The 23,666-nt window shown below is 17.5% G+C and overlaps 5 protein-coding genes across 5 annotated transcripts; 3 read left to right on the top strand and 2 right to left on the bottom strand.

Moving 5' to 3' along the window:
- Nucleotides 1–844: 844 nt before the first annotated feature.
- Nucleotides 845–4,376, top strand: PADL01_1011800 (conserved Plasmodium protein, unknown function; the record flags this gene model as incomplete). The annotated part of the gene is made up of 11 exons (XM_028682175.1): nucleotides 845–1,724; nucleotides 1,870–1,970; nucleotides 2,068–2,142; nucleotides 2,280–2,387; nucleotides 2,508–2,690; nucleotides 2,781–2,864; nucleotides 3,016–3,080; nucleotides 3,193–3,418; nucleotides 3,547–4,027; nucleotides 4,155–4,268; nucleotides 4,348–4,376. 11 exons carry the CDS (start codon nucleotides 845–847, stop codon nucleotides 4,374–4,376), a joined length of 2,346 nt encoding a protein of 781 aa, XP_028538479.1.
- Nucleotides 4,377–5,264: 888 nt separating this feature from the next.
- On the top strand, nucleotides 5,265–7,145 carry PADL01_1011700 (conserved Plasmodium protein, unknown function; the record flags this gene model as incomplete). The annotated part of the gene is made up of 1 exon (XM_028682174.1): nucleotides 5,265–7,145. The coding sequence occupies one exon, from the start codon at nucleotides 5,265–5,267 to the stop codon at nucleotides 7,143–7,145; it is 1,881 nt and encodes a 626-aa protein (XP_028538478.1).
- A 1,147-nt stretch (nucleotides 7,146–8,292) lies between these two features.
- PADL01_1011600 (conserved Plasmodium protein, unknown function) lies at nucleotides 8,293–11,472 on the bottom strand (the record flags this gene model as incomplete). Its single annotated transcript, XM_028682173.1, has 1 exon — nucleotides 8,293–11,472. One exon carries the CDS (start codon nucleotides 11,470–11,472, stop codon nucleotides 8,293–8,295), a length of 3,180 nt encoding a protein of 1,059 aa, XP_028538477.1.
- A 4,701-nt stretch (nucleotides 11,473–16,173) lies between these two features.
- PADL01_1011500 (U3 snoRNA-associated small subunit rRNA processing protein, putative) lies at nucleotides 16,174–20,050 on the top strand (the record flags this gene model as incomplete). Its single annotated transcript, XM_028682172.1, has 2 exons — nucleotides 16,174–18,405; nucleotides 18,617–20,050. 2 exons carry the CDS (start codon nucleotides 16,174–16,176, stop codon nucleotides 20,048–20,050), a joined length of 3,666 nt encoding a protein of 1,221 aa, XP_028538476.1.
- Nucleotides 20,051–20,401: 351 nt separating this feature from the next.
- Nucleotides 20,402–22,453, bottom strand: PADL01_1011400 (zinc finger protein, putative; the record flags this gene model as incomplete). Its single annotated transcript, XM_028682171.1, has 4 exons — nucleotides 20,402–21,732; nucleotides 21,866–21,960; nucleotides 22,108–22,174; nucleotides 22,375–22,453. 4 exons carry the CDS (start codon nucleotides 22,451–22,453, stop codon nucleotides 20,402–20,404), a joined length of 1,572 nt encoding a protein of 523 aa, XP_028538475.1.
- Nucleotides 22,454–23,666: the final 1,213 nt, after the last annotated feature.

Genomic DNA, 23,666 nt, shown 5'->3' with positions numbered 1-23,666 from the left:
ATATTTTATTTATGTGTTTTAATAAGGGATGATTATAATATATATATATATATATATATATATACTTATTTCTTTTTTTCGAGTATAGTGTTTAATTTTCTTTTACCAGCCTTAGTATTAAAAAAAAATTAAGAATAAAATATACCTTTAATTATAAAATTTTTTATTTAAATATATAATTGAGTTTGTCTTAAGCTTTTCTTTTAATTAGAAAAAAATGAATAAGGAAAAGGAAAACCTTATTCCTTCATAATAGATTACTTATTATGTCATTTACAGATAAAAAGGTATAATATATAATATGTGAATGATTTTTTCTTTTTTTTGTTTTTAAGGAAAATTATCATTTAATTATCCTGATTTTTAAATATATCTTATAAAATATATACAAGAAGATAAATCATAATATGTAAACATGCTTTCTGTATAGCCAATTTTTTTTTTTTTTTTTTTTTTTTTTTTTTATTCCCGATGTGTGCAATATAAATTTTCATTTATCTCATATGATTATTCTTAAGTGTTTTAATAAGAAATAAAAAATGATCTATATTTGAAAATTATAGAATAAATCTTTGTCTCTCTCTCTATATATATATAATAAATTTAATTTTAATATATTATACTTTTTTTAAGAATATTTATATAACAGTCGAAACATGAAAATGATGAGAAAAATAAATAAAAAAAATAAAATGAAACGTTTTTTCTAACATTTACATGAACTCTTAAAGAAAACCAAATATATATATATATATATATATATATGTATACATATTTGAAACTATATATATCTAGTGAAAAGACAATATATTAAATTTTATTTCTTATTACCTACATTTCTCTAATGAATAAAGAAAATATTGAAAAACTAATAAATATTATAAATTTATTAGATAAAATATCTGCGAATAAACAAGATAAAAATAGTTATGGTGATCATAATGTAAATAAAATATTTTCAAGTGAACTATCAAAGACGTTAGATAGTTTAGAATATGGAAAGACCCTATTCCCATTATGTGAAGAAAAAGATAAAGCAAGTTCAAATATAAATAAAATAATTAGTAATTTTAAAACAACTAAAAGTTTTTTCTACTTTAATAAGTCCTCCTCATTAAATAAAGATGAAAATATAGGTGAAAATATAGGTGAAAATATAGGTGAAAATATAGGTGAAAATATAGGTGAAAATATAGATGGAAATATAGGTGAAAATATAGATGGAAATATAGGTGAAAATATATATTCAAATGAGCACTTAAGAAAAAACATATATTCAATCTCATCAAGTGTAAAACGTTCTCATAGAAAAAATGATAATAAAAATATAATGAAGTATACAAATAATGTTAATATAAATGATAACGATATTCATTTGAATACAAATCAAAAAAATGTTAAACATAATTATTTAAATGAAATACAACTCAAGGGAAAAAAATACAAACGAGGAAACAGTTTTTCATCTTCTAGTACAATATTTTCATTTATCAAACTAAAGACAGATAATGTAATCGAACAAAGATGTACTTCTAATGCATTAAGAAATTATTTTAGTGATACAGAGCTTTTATCATACAATAATAATTATAAAAGTAAATATAATTTGTTAAAAATGTTAAAGAGGGACGAATTAAAAAAATATGAACAAGAAAAATTTAAGATTCAGAATAAGGGAAGAAAGAATCAAGTTGAGAAAGAAGAATTAATCGAAGAATTCGAAGGTATGTATTAATATATATGTCTCGATGTATATAAATATAAATATATATATATATATATATATATATATATATATATAAGACATCCTGACATCCATATTTATAATAATAATGGTACTTAATTTTGATTTTTTTTCCTATTATATAGATGGATGCATTGATAATAATACCATAGGACAATTACTAGAAAAAATAATAGAACACTTGAATATTAATTTGAAGCATGTCTTAAATAAATATAAAAAGGAGGTATCAACAATTATATAATTATATAATTTTTTTTTTTTTTTGAGATTCTTTTATTTTTTATATAATTTAATTTTTCTTTTTTTTTATAATTATAAAGATAAATAAATTATGTAAACTTAACGACACCTTAAGTGGAAAATTGGAAAATGCCCTAGAAAATAACGATGAACAGGTAAAAAAAAAAAAAAAAAAAGAACTAACTAAATAAAATATTATTATATAAGAAAATATGAGAACATACTTTTGAATTATAAGAATTATATATTCTTATTTGTAATATGTTAATCAATTGATATTTTATTTTTGAAGGCTCAAGAGATAAGAGATTTAAATAAGAAAATACATTTAATAAAAGATCAAAAAACAGAAATGAATAAAATTATTGAAGATTATGAATTCAACATGGTGAATACAAAGGTAAATATTTTATTAAGAAAAAAAAGAAAAAAAAAAAAATGGAAAATATATTATACATAAAGAATATAAATTAAAAATGCTCACAAATTTTTACATATTATATTCATTTTTTCACAAAAGAAATTAGAAAACTCACAACAAAATTACGTAAAAGAAATAGATAAATTGGATGAAGAAATAAAATATTTGAAAAACGAACTGAATATGATGAAATCTACAAACCTTAAAATAAAGGAAGAAAAATTACATTTGAAGGATAAATTTAAGAAATATAAGAGCAAATTTCACAACGAAAAGGACAAAGTATGTAAACAAATAAAATATGTATATCAATTTGGATACATATTATTTTAATATTATTATTATTATTTTTTTTTTTTTCATCTTTTCTAGTTGCAGAATGCAAATGATTTAATTTTAGAATTAAAACTAGCCCAAAATGAAAAAATAACGGAGAAAAACTTAAAAATCATAAATGTAAGAAAATAAAAGAAAAAATTTTAATAAAACAATATTTTGTTTTATATCAAAAACGAATGTCTTACATATATTAAAATGTTTTATGATTAGATTAAAATGAATAAAATACATTCATATGTACCATCATATATATATATATATTTTATAGAATGAATGTTCCAAACAAAGGGAAATATTTCCATATGAAAAGAAAAGGAAAATTATTATCAACAGGTAAATAATAATATAATAATTAATTAATAAAAACATAAAAAAAAGTTTAATAATTAAAAAATTCTAAATATTGTTCCTTTTTTTTTTTTTTTTTTTTTTTTTTTTTTGTTAGATTTAGGAGCGACACCATATTGGATAATTTTGAGAGGATCAAAAAAAAATTATTTGAAAGTAACGAAAGATGTTATATTTTATCTAAGACTAATTTACAACTATTCAAAGGTATAAGGAATAGAAAGAAAAAAATATATACGATGAACAGAGAAATGTCTCATCTTAAGTACATTTTATTGAAGGGAAAAGAAGGGATGAGTAGATTTACTTTATTGGATTCGAGGGTAATACACAATTTAAAAATGGAAAAAAGATAAAAATGAAAATGAAAATAATATGATTATATTTTTAGAATATCATAATTTTTTTAATATTTTATTTTATATATTTTTTTTTTTTTTATATTTAATAGGACAATACAGAAGGACTCAGAACCGCCAATATTAATGATTTATATAAAGGTCTATGTAAAGGTTGCTACAAAATAAAAGAGGAAAATGATACAATATCAGAAAAATCGTATAACAATAAAAGAAGTAATAATATGATTGATGAAAAAATGTTATATGAGAATTCTAATAATTTTGACCTCATTTTAAATAACAAGACTAATGAATATAATTTATTAAAGAATAGATATGAAATACTATACAAGAAATACATAAAATTATTAACAACGTATTCTTGTAAGAATCAAGATTTTACATTTATAAAAACAAAAATAAAAGAAGAAATTATTCCTAAGAAGGATGTGTTTCATTCTTTTTATGTTAAGAATACGAAAAATAATATAGAAAAATGTCATTCTAAGGATAACAAATTAATAAGTTATATAAAGGCAAAGGTGGTAAACAAAAATGATATGTACAAAAAGAAGTTTAAGCATTATGCGGGTAAAAAAAAAAATAAAATAAAATCAACTGGAATAATAAAATCATATATATATATATATATATATATATATATATATATATATGTAATAATTTCATACATTTATATTAATATATTCCAAATTTGTAGAATCCAATAATTATAGAGATTTGGAATTTTATATATCTAATCATATATTAAATAAATTAGATATGAAGGATATTCTTAACATAAGATATGTTTATTCTTATGGAAATAAAAATGGTAGCTCATTATAATCTCATAATATAAATTTATACACACATATAAATAAATAAATATATATATATATAATTTTTTTTAGTAGGTAAAATGTTATGTCATAATACGTAAAATTCATTGGACCATAATAAGCGTATATGTTTAAATATTTATATATTGCTATATTTTAATGAGTACTAAATTTCATTAAGTTTCATTTTATATAAAAACAAAATACATATAAAAAAACAAACAAATATATAAACATATAAATAATTAAATAAATAATTTAAGAATAATATCAATTTGTTTAATATTATTATTAATTCATTTAAGTCATAAAATGTTCAAGGTTGACATTTTACAACACTTCAGGGATATATTCAAATTAACATTATTTTTATAGTATAATAAATTGTAAAAATAAATAAATATATTTATATACATATATTTTATTCATATATAATATTAAGTTTGTATATATATATAAATATATATGGAGATATTCAAGGGCAAATATTTTGTTGCAAGAATATAAAGGATTATATACTATATATATTATATATATAATATATGTATAGATATAATAATATTTTTTGTAACGTTTATAAATATATATCTTTATATGTTTATTTATTTTTCATTTTTTCCCTTATGTTTCATGTTTTTATATGTTGATTAGATTATTTTCATAAACAAATAAATAAATAAATATATATATATATATTATATATATTACATATTATTCTTTTTAAAATTAATTTTTTTTTGGTGTTCTTATTTGATTATATTAAATTGTGCTAGTAACCTTTATGTTTTAACCGAATTTTATTAAGAACAATATTATTAAAAAAAAAGAAAAAAAATATTTATACGTATATATATATTATTTTATTTATATGCTTATATATATATATATATATATATATATTACATAAAAAATATATAAAAATAATTATTTTAGAGGTGTTTAATAGGAACATAAAACGTGTGAGTAAAGGGAAGGAAAAATAACTAAGAATGAAAATATATAAGAGTACTTTTTTATTAATTTTTGAAATATTTATATTTTTTTGTTACATTTTTGAAAATGAATTTGTTAAAGGTTCGTATGAAACCAAAGGATATCCCTTAATTCATTTAATGAATAATAATGAGTATACAGGTTCTTCAAATAATTTTATTAAGAATAATTTGATAAATTTATTATATATATATAAAGATGTAAAATTTGATGAGACGAAGACATTAGGAATAGATTCTTTTTTAGATATAGAGGATGATACAAAAATTGAAAGATTAATTAAAGAAAAGATGTTATATATTAATAAATATATAAACAGCCGTCAGATGATAAAACATTCTGGATTTATATATTTATATGAAATAATTGAAAAAAACAATTTTTATTTTTTAATACATTTTCTTATGACAAATAATAATAATGGTTTAATTATAATATTACCAGAGGATATGTATATAAATGTAGACGAATATTATCGTATAAATAAAATAAACAAATTGAATGATGAAAAAAATAAAAATAAAGTTATAAGCCAAGAATTATTAGAAAAACGAATAATATTTATTCAATCCTTTATATTAAATTTGAAATTACAACAATCAATTTATTTTATAAAAAATAATAAAGATATAGAAAAAATATATGAAAATTATCAAAGTAAATTTGCATATTTTGATTTAACAAGAAATGTTAGTATTAGTCCAATATCTAAAATACAAAATGTATATAAAATGAATTCAAAAAGTTTATATTATTTCCTTAATAAAAATAATAATATACATATTAATACTATATTTAATAAACAACAAGATAATCAAACATTTCTTTTAACTAAACAAAAGACAATAATTATTTGTGTTGATTTTAATGTGTTTAATATTTTTAGTGATTTACCTTCAAATACTACTTTTACCAATTCTAGTCTTATTGTTATACAAAATTTAATTAAACTTTTTTATGATGTATATAAAAAAGAACAAGTAAATTATAATATTTTATTTTTCTTTACAAATTATTATTATGGTATTCAAGATTTTTTAAATTCAGTAAATTCTATATTTAAAGAAAATATTGAATTTGTTATATGTCTAGATAATTTAAATAATTCAGATTTTTTTATATATGAATCTAATAAAACACAACCAGAAAATGTACAAGAATTTTATCGAATCTTAAAAAATATAGTTAAAGATAGTATAAAAAAAAATGTTCCAATAGTAAATGAAAAAATTAAAATTCATAATAAACATTTACCAAGTCTTCATGAATATTTTGTATTAAATAAAATTAATAGCTTTTCTTTATCATCAAACAAAAAAAATAATAACTTGATATTTTTAAATAAATTCCCTATGTTACAACCTAAATTAAATATTCAAAATGTAAAGAATAATATTACCATTATTTTTAAATCTTTATATTTATATATTACACAAAAAAAAAATACCCAAAAAGAAAATACACAACAAGTAGAATCAATAGAAACAAAAGAAAAACAAAAAACTATGATAAATTATATAAATAATAATATCAATTCTAATGAAGATATTAATACTATAAATTATAATCTTAATAATTATAATAAATTTTTTATATATAAAGAAGATATATTAAAATTATTTAATTATTTTAAAACAATTATCAATTCTAATATTACTGATACAAACTTTTTAATTAAAGATTATAAATTGACAACTGATAAAAAACAAAAATTCTTTTATCAAAAATATGTTCATGTAACATTTTCTATGGCAATATCTTATGTATTCCATTATGTACATCTTTTATTTGTTGTTTTATTTTTGCTTCTTATATATATTTGTGTGAATTATTATTTCGTCCCCATGTTTTATAAAAACAAAATAAAAGCATCATAAAAAAGGAAATACATAAATAAATAAATATATATATATATGTAATAATTAAAATGCATACGAAAATGTATCCATGTTTTATTTATTATTGTTATTATGTAAAGGTGTAGAAAATTACATTATTATCAGAAGAATGTAGAACAATCATAGTAATCTATATTTTTCTGTTCATATATTAATTCATTTTTTTTTTCTTTTGTTTATTTATTATTTTTTTTTTTTTTAAAGAAAGGTTTGTACTTGTTGCTACAACTTTTCTCCACATTTAACTTATCAAATTTGTCCCTTTTTTTTATTTTAAAAATTATATATATATATATATTTTTTATTTTTTATTTTAAAAAAATTTACAAATTTTCAATATGTTAACATTAAATTTCTTCATATTCTTTTTTATTTAAAAATTAACAAAAATTATATAAATAGTTCATTTATTTTTTATTATTAAAAATAAAACTTAATAAATAATTATCTGTATATAAGAAATGAAAAAGACAAAAATTAAAAAAAAAAATTAATATATATATATATATACTCATATAACATTATTACATCATAAATTAATAGTGTAGTTATTAATAAATATACATAATATAATACGTTATAAATAGAAGATTAAATCAAAATTACATATATATTAAAGAAATGAAACCTTTGTTATTAAAAAAATATATTTGGTACAAAAAAATTAAATTAAAAAATGTAGATAAAATTATAATTCAAAAATATATAAATATATTATATATATATATATATATATATATATATGTCTACATAAATAATAAAATGATAATGCACAGCATTTATATTAAATGATATATTTTTATAAGCTCCTTTAAAGCATACATATAAATAATTAAAAAATAATAAAATGAATAATTACATATACATTGAAAAACATTAAATATTTTAACTTGAAAAAATTAAGATTATTATTAAAGACAAAATAAATTATACAATAAATATATGAATACAAAGATATAGATATTATGATATTACGTAAAAAAAAAAAAAAAAGAAAAAAAAAAAATTAAATAAATATACATATATATATATATATATATATATATATATATATTTTTTTAAACATTTTTTAGGGTATATATTTATATATTTTGTTTCGTTCGCCTTCAGAGAAATAATTTTTTTGTCAAGCACTTTTCTGAGAACAATGACTTTCTAAATTTATAGATGAAAATCCATCAGCACTTATAATATTTGAAAAATTTGAATTGATGGATGAAGTTTGTATTAAACTTTCATTTGATTGTGTTAAGAATTTATCTTTAATTTTTATTTCCGTTTTTACTTTTACCGTTTTATTTTCTTCTTTTTTATATACATTTATATTTGTATTTGTACTTGTATTTACATTTGTATTTGCATTTGCATAGTGCCTTAAGCATATCATTTTTTTTCTTAAGGATTTATAACTTAAATTAAAATTAACACAATTATATTTTTCATGTTTCATAGCATAGTCATCTTCTTCATTTTTTCTTTGTTTTCCATATTGTGAATTTCTTTTCTTTGGATCATCTTTACTATTACTAATAACACTAGCTCTTAACAATAAATTGTTTTCCCCCTTTACAATATTATTATTATTTGTAACATTTAATAATCTCCTAGAAGATGGATATGGGTTATTAGCACCTCTCAAATTCATTTTTTCTATACTTTTTCTTCTTAGAATATCATATTTTTTTTGGACTCTTATAATTTCAAAATATGGATCACTTATTTCTTGTGTGTCATAAGAACAAAAAAAATGTTTCATTCCATAAACCACCTTAATACATTTTATATTAATTTTATTTAAATCTAAACAAACATTTTTTATACGTTCATTTGATAAATCTAATAAATTGTTATTAACAATATTACAATTTAAAATAGCAAGTTCTTCTTCTTTTTTTTCTTCATGTTTATTTATATCATTATTCGTTGTATTTAACAATGAATTATTTAAAACATTAGATTTATCCTCTTCCTTATTTTTTAAATTAATTTCGACTTCTTCTTTTATATTACTATACGATGGAGTATTATTTTTTATATCATATGTATCATTATGATTATTATTATGTTCTGTGATTGATTGAATTACATTATTATTAATTGAGATTTCAAATTTTGTCACATTGGTTATATTAATATTTATATTAGGATCATCTTTCTGTATATTAATATTAAAATTTTTATCAATATTGTTACTATCAAGAATATTGTTACTATCAATTATATTGTTACTATCAAGAATATTGTTACTATCAAGAATATTGTTACTATCAAGAATATTACTACTGTCCATAATATTACTACTATCCATGATATTACTATTGTTCATAATATTATTACTGTCCATTATATTATTACTGTCCATTATATTACTACTGTCCATTATATTACTACTGTCCATAATATTACTACTGTCCATTATATTACTACTTTCCATTATATTACTACTATCCATAATATTACTACTGTCCATTATATTACTACTATCCATAATATTACTACTTTCCATAATATTACTACTATCACCAATGGTATTACTATCAACAACATTGTCATTATTATTTGTGTAACTATATACTGCAAGATTGTTTGTAACTTCTTCTTTTTTCAAAACACTCAGTCCTTTTCTTCCCAGTTTCTTAGTAGAGGATCTTCTTTTTTTTATTATATTTTTCGTGCCTGTTAAAGCATCCATTTCTTTTAAACAATACGTACTACCCTTCTTGTCACCTAACAACCTTTTCTTTGTACTAAATATACCAGTACTACTTCTTCTTCTTCGTCTTCTTTTTTTATTTCTATCATAATAAAATGATTTCAAATAATTTTTGACATTCATTAAAATTTCTTCTTCTCCTTTTAAGGAATAAAAGAATTTATAATACTTTTTAAAATATTTCATTTTGAAAATATCAAAATTTTCATATTTACAAATAGTATATCTTCCTCTTCTTATAAGTTTAAAAATATTCAATGCACAATATATATTTAAAGTGGTTACTATATATTGTTTTACATTTTCATAATATTTCTCATATTTCTCTTTAACAAAATCTAAAATTTCAGGAACGGTTACTCCTTGATTTAATATATCATCCTTTTCTTCTAATCTTCTACTTATATTAATTTTAGAGTTATCATAATTCGAATAAGGATATGATATATTTTCATTTTCACAAGCAGGTGATATTTTTATGGTAATCATTGAGTTATAATTGTTTGTATGATTTTCTTTAGATTCATTAGGTTTAAAAGAAACATTATGATTTTGTTTGACATCAGGAATATTTTCATCTTCTTTTTGGGTATCTTTAACAACACTACTATTTTCTTTATTAACGCTATTATTATCACAATTACTTTCTTCATTATTTTCTACGTTATTTGGTTTCTTACTATAAAAATAATATGCGTAATAGCTATTTCTACTGGACATATTATTAAGATCGTTTATGTGATGATTACTATTATTGGTAGTATTATTATGATTATCATCACCTTTAGGTTTATCACTATTAAGATTATCATTAATTTTATTACTATTATTATTATTATTACTATTATTATTGTTATATTCTTCCCTTTTAGTATATCTTATTAAATTCATATCCTTTGAAATGTATTCATTTTTTTTCTTCTCCTCTGGAATTAAGGTATATATATTATTGTCATTCAAATTAACTTTCAACAAAGCAAACATTGCAATTTTTATAATTTCAAAAATAATATTTTTTTTCATATTTTTTAAAAATAAATATTTTTCTTGTTGATCTTCTACTAATCTAAATTTCACAGTAGAACCCATATATCTCCACAATGTATTGGTCGTATAATTTAAATATTCACAAATTCTATCGATTTTTATATTATTATTTCTTAAAGGAATATTAGTATTAAATAAATTCATACTCTTTTCTAAATTAAATTTCTTTGATTTATGACGTCTAATAGGTAAATTAGGGGTACTGATAGTTTTTTCAGTAACATAACAATTTTTATTATTATCACATTCTGTTTTTATTTCAATTTTATTTTCTACATTTTCATTGGAATTAGGAATATTACTATCAGTATGTTCTATTTTTATTAATATATTTTCCTCTTTATTTGTATCAATAATATTTCCATTTATACTATTTATGTCACCCATAGATGACCTTCTCCGTTTTCTTCTTTTTTTCCTTCCTCTACCTTTTTTTGTCTTATCATCAACATATTCAAAATCATAACTACGTGGTTTTCTTATTTTCCTTAAATTATGATAAAGGCTTGCATTATCATCATTGTTCACTGTATTTTCGTTGTTCATTTTTTTTTTTTTTTTCTTTATTATTATTATTATTATTATTATATTTTATATAATATATTTAATGTTCTATTAGATTATTTATTATATATTATTTATTCGTTAAAATTTTTGTTGTTCTTCTATTTTGTTTCCCCCGTTATTTTCTATTTTAACAATGGATTGTCTTATGCTTATATTTTATATGTATTTATATATATATTCATAAAAGAGATAATAAAATCCATTAATATATATATTTTTTGTACAAATACTGTGTTATAAGACGGCTGTGGGAAGATAAAAATATTAGAAAGACATTCATATATGTAAACATATAAACATAATAATATACACACATAAATATATATATATATGAATAACAAAAAATTAATGTCTAGTACTAATGAATGATATTATATCATATAAAAGAAAGTACCTTCACACATATAAGAATATAATATACATATATATGTGAGTATTACATTTTTCAGTATACATATATATTTATATATATCATAATTATCTTTTAAATTATTAAAAAAAATCATTCAAAATTTAATTAAAAGAGTTTTACAACAACACAAGAATGGAAGTTGAAATATATAAATTATAAATTTAAAATATGTACACTTATTTTGCTTCTCTTATGTATATATGTTCTATAATTATTATATATATCTAAAAATATATATATATATATATATATATATATATATATGTATATATGTTATGGCACGGTAAAGTGAAGAAAATTAAAGAAAAATTTAAACTGTACTTGTTTTTCAATGATAACAAAAAAATTTATAATTCTTATTACATATACGTGCATATATAAATATATATATATATGTAATTAATATAGTAAACGTTTTCAAAAAATATATACATATAAACATAAATATATATATATATATTAAACAAGTCCTATTTTGTTTTATTATATTTTATTCTATTTGTTTTTTTTTTTTTTTTTTTTCTTTTTTTTTTCTTTTTTTTTTTTTTTGGTCCATTTTTATTCATTCAAATTAACGTGCACATTATTAGTAAAAACCAAAAGAATTACACAGACAATTTGTTTAAATTTAAAGATTTAAAAAAAACGGAAATTAAAAAAAAAAAAAATAAATAAACAAAATAATAAAAATTGAAAATTAAGTAAAAAAAAAAAAAAAAAAAAAAAAATTATATACATATAAATTGTATAATTTATATAATGGAAAATAAATTTGAAAAATGGTAAATTAATATATATATATATATATAATATTGAATAATAAATTAAATAAAACGAATGAAAAGTGAAAAATGAAAAATAAAACATGAAAAATTCTTAATAATATTATATTGAAATATATATATATATATATTATATATATATGTACATTAATTCAAAATCTAAAGACATTTAATATATATATAAAGAAAAAAAAAAGTGTAACAAAAACTTATATATATTAGGTATAAAAAAAAAAATTAAGTAATCTCATATATAATAAATACATTATTCTATTATTTATAGTAATACACATATCTTCTGTAGATAAAAAAAACTAAGCTGTAAAATAATTGTTTATGAATTTTATTCTATGAAAATTTCTTTTTTCATATCTTAAAATTTAGATGGTATGTATATTTTATATATATTTTTAAAAATATATACAACAAGTTAATATATATATATTTGTATTTATTTATAAGTACTTCTATTTCTTATTTTACATATAAAACAGTAATATATACATATGACAATAGAAATATATATATTTATATACATTTTTATCCTTATTTTAATTTATTAAATGTGTATACTTATATATTACTTTATGAATAAAAAGTATAGCTTTTGCTTTTCCTTGTTTTCACATATATATACATACAAATATATATATAAAATAAACAAAGGGTATTAATATAAATTTTTCTTTTAAAAAGAATAGAAGAAAAAAAAATTATATTATATATATATATATATATATATATATATAATTTCGTGTTCTAAAATATATACATATATATATATATTTATATAATTATATATATGTACTATGTTTTTATATGAATATGTACTTAAAAATTATGGTATAAATAAAAATCATATAATTTTTCTCAACATATTCATAATATATAAAATGCAAGGAAAAGAACAATATTAAATTTTTCTCATATGATAAAATAATATAAAATAAAAACATTATATATAAATACATAGGAAATTAATGTTAGTGTCATAAATAATATATATATATATATATATATATATATAATAACAATGCCCTAATATTTTGTTAAGAGCAATGAATAAAATATATTATAAATGCTTTTAAACAATCATAGGAAAAATATTAGAACTCTTATATAATATATATTATTATATATATATATATATATTTATACTTATGAATTATTTTATGAGGACTTTTTATAAGCTCATATTTCATATTTAAATAAAAAAAATAAAAAAAATATAATATATATTTCCCCATTTTTCCTTTATATAATCATATAAAATTAATTTTTATGTTTTTTTTTTCTTTTTTCTTTCATTTTTCATGTTGAACTTACATATTTTTTATTTTTATAAACAGAGCTATATATTTTCATATATTATATATAAAAAAATAAAATCCGGAAAAATGAATCTAACATATTTACAAATAAATATCTTTGTGGTAAAATATATTTAATTATAAATATTATAATTATATTTTTATATATTCAAAAATATATAATATTATTAGATATACCATGACGCATGCAAATGAAACATATATAAATATATAAAATAACATTTTGAGAAATGAGAAAATTAATACCTTATATATGAATCATAATATATTATATATATGTTATATGTTATATATTATTTATTTTTTTTTTTTAAATAAACCTTTTTTTTCTCTTAATAATATATATATTATAATGATTTTGTAAAGGATTTCTTATAATAAAAAAAAATATAATTTATATTCATAAATTATATATATATATATATATATATATATTTATTTATTATGTAGAGCTTTGTATTATTTTGTATAAGAATACACAACGTCATATAAAATGAAATAAAAGTTTATTAAACTTTTTTTTTACTTTTTTTTATTCCCTTAATTATTGTATACATGATAAATACAAAGTTGGTATTTTTATTGTATCCTATGGAATAAAATAGGACTATTAAAAATATGATAATCCATTATAGACCTGTAAAATAAATTTATTCTTTTATATATATCATTACAACAACATTGTAAGTTACAAAATATAGCTGTAGGTCGTCGATATGTAGTTAACATATATGTATTATAATTATATAAATTATTACTTAATATATTATAAAATAATATGTTATATTTGTATTTTTAATTGTATTCATTAAGAGAAAACCTTTTTTGTAAATCTTATATAATATATTTTATTTCACTTTATAAATATATTAAACATAAAATGAAACCAAAAGAAAAAAAAAAAAAAAAAAAAAATACATATATTTGAACACATATAAATATATATAATATATATATTTTTTTTATTATATATATTCTTGGAAATTCTATGTAAAATTATTATAATATTTATATGATTAAAAAAAAATCTGTCCTTTTGAATATTAATTCAACTTCTTTCTTTAAAATAAAAAGAAATGTTTATATAAAGAAAATTTTTTTGTATTTTATATATGTAGGTAATTTTTCACCTTTTTTTAATAAATTACATATCTTATATATACAAATATTCCATATATACAAGTGTTGCAATATAAATAATTAAGTTTTCCTTTTTTTATAAATTTATAAAAACTATATATTTCACATTATATTACAAAAAAAGCAATGACACGTCCAACTATGATATAAAAAATTTCGATAAATGAAATATTTAAATTTTTTAATAAAATAAAAAGTAAACACCTTTTTAAAAAATACATAAAAAAAGGAATGTAATAAGAATAATATATGAATAAAACAAAAAAAAAAATGAAAAAGAAATTTTAAATATATAATTAAAAATATTGTATTATGTATTTTTATATTAACTTTATAAAATGCCCTTGAAATATAACTGTGTTTTATTAGGTTAAAAAAAATATTATATTATGATATATACATAAAATAAATTATATATGGGGAAGAGAAGATGTTGTAGGCTTATTTTACATATATATATATATATATATATAATATATTATTTATTTAAAATATATATTTTTTAGCTATAATTATTATTTAATTTTTTAAAGGATCCTTTGTTTTCAATTTTTCTTATTTATAAATTCATTAAATATATATAAATATACAAATAAATATATTTATATATATTATTAATTATTAAATATATTTATTTTTTATTAGTAAAGTATATTTTGTATTTGTAATGATTATAACGTCTCCATATAAAAAAATAAATAAATAATAAAAATAAATTATAAAAAAATAAATATTATTAAAATAGTTGACAAGTATTATAATACAACATATATATATAATATATTTAGGATATTTTTATTTTGTGTGGTTTTAAAAATTCGTTTAATTTATAATACAAAGGATTTTTTTTTTTTTTTTTTTATAATATATGATTATATTTATGAACATATTTAAAATGATTCGTTTCGATAAAAAATAAAAAGAGTAGCTCAATATATATATATATATATATATATATATAGTTATATATTTATTTATATTTTTATAATATATTCCTTTTTTTAATTTTTATAAGATGTCAATTATTAGCAATATAGAAATTCAGAAGAAGTTTTTTGACTTTTACGAAGGAGACAAGAATGTTTATTTCTGCAAAGAATACGAAGCTTTTTTATGTTTATGTGATAATAACTTATATTGTTTTAAGATAGATGAAGAAAAAAATTCCAAATATTCAAATTTATATGATATTTTATACCCAACATGTATATTAGAATCTTGTGTAGATATAGATGATATAAAAGAAAATTATCAGAAAAAATATTTAAATAAACATTGTATTTCATTATTTAGTTCTATTAGATATTATTATTATTGCGATAATAATGTATTTTTATCAACCGATGATAATAATGTACATCATTATTTAGTAGTATATAATAATAATAACATAAAAGGGAATGATACATATGATGATGATATAAAAAATGGAGAAGGAGTAAACAATAATTATAATAATAATAATAATAATAATAGTAAGGATATTTATTTATATGAAGGAAAAGAAGGTATTGAAGGAGAAATTAATGGAAATGATTATTCTTATAGTTATAATTGGATACATTTAGAAAAAAAAAAAATATGGAAATCAGAGAATATTGTTGTATCATGTTTTTACTATAAAAATGATGATGGTAATGATAATGATGATTATAAAAAATTAGTTGTTGGATATAATAATGGTTTAATAAATGTATATAATATAAATACGTATAAATTAAAAATATCTTATAAAATACATAATACTAGGATTACAAATCTTAAGTTTTATAAGAATTTCATTATAAGTTCTGATGTTACAAAAAATATATTTATTTATAATATTATAAAAAGAGAGAGAATAATATCATGTGAAGATCATATGGGTGGTATAATTGACCTTCTTTTTTTGGAAGTCCCTAATGGAAAAAATGAAAAAAAGATACAACAAAATGAGGTTGACAAAGATGGTATTCTTATTAATGAAGAGGATGACGATATGAGTAATGATGACAGTAACAGTGATAGTGATAATAATAATAATAATAATAATAATAATAATTATAGTGACGAAAAAAAAAAGATATATGAACAGAATGAAGAAAAATTAATAGGTTTTATAAGTATCGGGAATGATAAAATTATGAATATTTGGGATTTGAATATCCTTAATTTATATAATGAAGAAGATATGGATAATCTCATTAGTAACAATAACTTGAGTAAAAAAAGAAAAAGTAAATCAAACAAACATAATAAAAATAATAGTTTATTGAAATTTAATCCTATAAAACAATTTTACCTAAGTAGTGATATTAACCATGCTGTAATTATTCCATCAATAATTTTTCAAAATGAAAATAATGATGAAAAAAAAAAAAAAAGAAAATTTATCATTACAGATGAAAATATTAAATGGTTAATATTAACTCATGATAATGATGGAAACCTTCTATTTTATAATCCAATAAAAGGAGATGTGATATATAAATATAAAGAAAATAAAAATACTATTAATCCAAGTAACATAAGTAAATTCTTTTTATTAAAATATTTTTTATATATATTTAGAGAGGATAGTTCATTATTAATTTATGATATAAGATATTTTAAATTATTAAAAAATTATATATGTAAATTAGAAGGAATTTTTGAAATATTATTTTTTAATCCTAATTCTGAACAGTTAATATCTGATCAAAAATATTCTACACATAACAAGCAAGAAGATCAAGATCAAGATGACGAAGAAGAAGATATGTTATATAAAACATCAAATGATGAAAAGACAACAAAAAAAAAATGTGTAATATTATTAGGTGATAATATTATAAGAATATTAAGATTTAAAAATAATTTAATAAGTCAAAGGTTATTAATAGGTCATGAAGATATTGTATCATGTATAAAATTAAATGAAAAAAATTTACTATTATTTAGTGCTTCCAATGACAAAAATATATTTATATGGAGTTTGAGAAATTATTATTGTTTATATATATTAAAAGATAATTTATATCCAATTAATGCAATAGATATTAATTTAAAGCATTTTCCATCTATAACATTAGTAAGTGTATGTGAAGATAGTAGTTTGAGATTATGGAGGTGTAACATCGATGAGGAAAAGTTAAAGAAAAATAATAGTAATAAGAGAAAAAGGAAATTTGAAGATATTTTTGATAATAAGGAATCTATTCAAAGTACATTAACAATATATCCTCACAAGGTTCTAATAAATGACATTGCCATATCTCCCAATTGTAAAGTAAGAAATAAAATAAAAAGATAATAAATGTTATATGTTATATGTTATATATATGTATATATGTATGTATAATTGTGCATTAATGTTTATCATTCCTTTTATAATATTTATATTATATAAATTTTTGCGTATTACGAAATATATATATATATATATATATATATATATATTATTTATTTATTATTATTATTATTATTTTTCTTTTTTTTAGCTTGTTGCCACTTGTAGTAAAGACAAAACGGTAAAAATATTTGAAACACAAAACTTAAAGCTCATTCACATTTTAGAAGGTCATAAAAAATCTGTTCAGAATGTGTACTTTTCTAAGAATGATAATATCCTATACAGTAACTCATACGAATGTGTAAGAATATGGAGTCTTAACAATTTTGAATGTTTGAAAAGTATACAAAGTTTGGACTTTAATATTACTAGAGTACTGATATTAAATGATAGTTGTATGATAAATGGATATAGTAATGGAAATATAAGTATAATAAATATAAAGAATTGTGAAAAGTTATTAACAATAAATTATCATAAAGATAAAATATTTTGTTTACAAAGTTATGAAGATGATAATAAAAATAATAATATTATATCTGCTTCAATAAATGGAGAACTTATATTTTTTAAAGATATTAGTGATAAAATAATCACAGAAAATGTTTTTGAAAAAAGAAAGAATATATTTTATGAAAACTGTTTAGAAAATTTGTTAAAGGAAAAAAAAATAAATGAGTCCTTATTAATTTGTTTAAAATTAGATAAAAAATTTAAATTTAAAACTATAGTAGAGAACTATTTAAATTATTACACTTTTTCAATATTAAATATATTGAAAAAATATCAACATGAGTATGGTATTAAACAGCTAATAAATAAGAATAAACAAATAAATAATAGTAGTATTCTTAATAATAATATAATTAAGAAAGAACAAGATTTTATTCAAACCAAAAATATAAATAATAATACAGTAACAGAATCGTCTATGGAAACGCAAACATCGATTAATAATAAAGAAGAACATCAAAATATTGTGACTAGCAAAGTAGATTATAATAATATGGATAATAATAATTTTTATAATATTTTTGAAAATTCAGATTTCTTAGAAAGTTATATTTTTAAAGAATTATCATATATGCAAAAAGAAGGCTTATCTGAAGAAGCCATGGATGAACAAAAAGTGAAAGAAACCGAAATAAATAAGAGTACTAATATGGATAATACAAAGGATGAAAAAAATGATCCATCCGCTATACATATAAACAGTAATGATGGTAATGATAATGATTATAATTCAAAGGAAGATGATAATTTTGTTTTGTTTTTAAAAAAAATGAAAAAAAAAAGTGAACATTCTTATTTCTTATATTTAAATAAACTTATGGAATTTATTACATTTTTTGTGGTCAATCATAGATGTGCTTACATATCTAATTTCCTTTTAAATAGTATAATTAAATATATCGATCATGAAGATATTTGTAAAATTAATAACTATCAATATTTTTTCGAGGTCTATAATAGTTATATACCACGTCATAAAAACAGGTATGTGAAGTCTTTGCAAAAATCAAAATGCTTTGAGCTTATTAATATTAATTACTATAAGGGAGACATAAAAATGATGAGTTGACAATTTGGATATTAGCTGTGATCAAATGAACATAGATACATAGAAAGGTATAAATGAATAAATTAATATACATATTTATGTTGTGTTTTGTTTTTATTTATTATAATTTTTTGTTTGTTATCCAAAGAACCGTTATTTTTGAAATAATTTTTTTTTTATAATTTTGTGTTTTAAAATTGTATATATGAATATATATTCAACATGAGTTAAAAAAAAAAAAAAAAATACATAAAAAAAAATGTTATTAATTTATACACAAAAAAAAAAAAAATAAAATAAAATAAAGAGGAGTGGGGATTATATAATATATATATATATATATATATATATATATATATTATATAATTTTTATTATATATTGAATATTTTTAAAAAAAACCTATGAGATAATTTAATAATTGTATTAGTTACTATATATGAAAATTTAAAGAAACCTTTGGTTACAACATAACTAATACATCCAAGTGTAAACATAACAGGCATTCCTACACAACAACAGAAATATAATAAGACTAATGACCTTTCTAATTCTTGTCTAAGTTTTTTAATAGTATTAGTAAAACATGATTTATCACATAGAAAAAATTCTCGATTATCTATATAGATATTGCTTAAATCTATATTATCAAATTGAAATAATTCTTCTATTATGGTTATGATATCTTTACTATTTTTATCTTTAAAATTAAAATTTTTTCTTAAGGGTAAAATATTTAAAAATTCTTCACTATTTGAAGAATTATCGTTTTCAATAACATCACCTAATTGATCAATATGTTTTAATCCATTATTTCTAGAATTAGAATTATGATCATTAAAATTATATTTATTTATTTTTGTTATTTTTCTTTTCTTTCTTTTTTCACGAGATTCATTAGAAATATGCTCTAATGGATTTACACTTATGTTATTATATTCCACAGAATATGAACTATTTAATCGATTAATATTAACATCATCATCATCATAATAATTATTATTATTATGGTGATTATGTTCATACAATTCTCTAGATTCTTCATTTAATGGTCTATTATTTATTAAAGAAGTATCTTGATTTTGTAAGAAATTGACATTTCTACTATTCCTTGATATGCTGTTTGTTGATACATCCTGTTTTATATACACATTCTCTTTATTTACCATAATATTAGTATGATTAGAAGAAGTAGTAGTTGTAGTATCAATTGATGCAGATGGACTAAGAATGTTATCTAATGAATATTGTAAATTCTTTAGAATATTTATCTTTCTTGATATATAATTATTATTAGTACTACAATTATTATGGTTGTTATTATTAATATGATGATGCTTTATATTATTTAGATTATTAAGATAATTAAAATTTGTATTCATTAATAAATTATAATAAAAGGAATAATAAGTAAAAGAAAAACGCATATTTAATTGATACTTTTCTTTTAATGTAAGCATAAAAATTCTATTTTTGAAATAAAATAAATTCGAACAACTGGAACAGCTTATTAATCTATGCTCACATGATTGTTCATGCGCTTTTATTTTACTTTTCTTATCATAATATTCACAACCTAATATATAATTCTTACATCTTTTATATTCACATATATTTATATGTGTTTTGTAATCCTTAATTTTTATTTTCTCATTACATAAATGGCATTTAATTCTTATTTCTTCATATTCCTTCTTTTGTTTGCCTAAAAGAGGGTGTAAGCAAATATATATATATTATATATATATACAATATAGTATATTTTAGTTACAAAATAAATATATAACATTTAGAGATATGCTTAAAATTTTTACCCCTTCATATTATAAATATCGTACCTGTTATTTTTTTTAAATTATTATGTTTAATTATTTGCTTGCATATTGGACAATTTCTTTTATGAAGTAGAGAATAATACATACATTTATAACAACTACATGAGAAAAAAAATAAAAGGCGAACATGTTTATAACAAGGAAAAGTTTAAAAAAATGAACTAAGACATGAATTAATATAACACATATAAATATATATATATATATATATATATTGATATATAATATATATTTTTATTACTAACCATATGTGGTTGCATAATGTTATTACTGGTGTATCACATAAGTCTAAGCAGACTGAACAAATAAAATCTGTGAAAATAAAATTGTTTAAAATTAAATGATTATTTCTTTCAATTGTTTAATATATTTTCTAATAAATATATATATATATATATATATATATATATATATATATGTATACATTTCATTTAACAAAAAAATATGTAATATAAAAGAATATGTGTATACATAATGGTTTCATTTTTTTTTTTTTTTTTATTATTTTGTACTTTCATAAATTTCTTCTTTCTCTAAACAGTTTGATCTTAAGAATGGAGAACATATATGAAATAGAGATAATATACTCATATTTATTATTTTACAAAATACTGAAATGACGAAATATAAATTCTTTTATATAATTGGAATATTATTGGAGGCACAAAAAAAATATATGTATATATATATATATATATATAATAGTTATATTTCAAATGATATAATAATAACAAAACATTTTACATGGAAATTATTATAAAAAAGGAAAAAAAAAAAATTAAAAAAAAACTAAAAAATTAATAAATATAAGAATATACATAAAAATAAATACGCTTCTTTAAATATTTATTTTTATAAAAATAATTATAATTTAATTTTCATTATATGCATACATAAAATACACATTTATGAAAATTTGTGATTTTAAAAAAATCTTTTTTTTTTTTTTTTTAAAAGGTGGAACAATAAATAATACATTCCTCTTATTTTCCTGCACATAAATATATATATTATATATATATATATATATATATATATATATATATATATATTTTATATAGGTATAATTTTTATATATATATTTACTTTATTTTTTTTTGAGGATGGATGAAAAATTAAATACTTATATTTAATATACTATTATTTATACTATTCTTATATATATATAGCATTATACATTATTTTTATATATATGTAAAAAAACATATTTTCTTATAATATATTAAAAGGACTCAAAAAAAAAAAAAAAATAAATAAATATGTATATTGTAATTTTTTAGGTTTCTATTTTTAATATATATTGTTTTATTACATTATGTCATTATTTTAATAATATATATATATATTTTTTAGAGTTTTATATATAGCATATATGCAAAAAAAAAAAAAATTATAATATACATATTATTTATATTAGATTATATTGTTGATATTTTTTTTTTGTTATTTATAGAAAAAAAAATTATTTAGTTGGAAACTATTTAATTATCTATGTTTCACCAATGATTTTTTTTTTTTCAAAATTCTCTACTCATATATGTAATAATATGTATAATATGTATTATATATATATATATAATATATATATATATATATATCTAATAATATTTAATAACATATTATGCATTATATATATATATATATATATATATATATATTATATGATGTTATTATTATTTAATTTCTATAATATTTGTAAAACTCAAATTTTATTTATACTTCTTAATATAATAATATATGTAATATCTTTTTTAATAATAAGATTTTGAAGGGTAAAGTATATATATATTATATATAATATTCA

This window comes from Plasmodium sp. gorilla clade G2 (genome assembly GCF_900097015.1).
Source record: "Plasmodium sp. gorilla clade G2 genome assembly, chromosome: 10".
In the NCBI taxonomy this organism is placed as follows: Eukaryota; Apicomplexa; class Aconoidasida; order Haemosporida; family Plasmodiidae; genus Plasmodium; species Plasmodium adleri (nom. inval.).
This window is presented reverse-complemented; position numbering and strand designations above follow the sequence as displayed.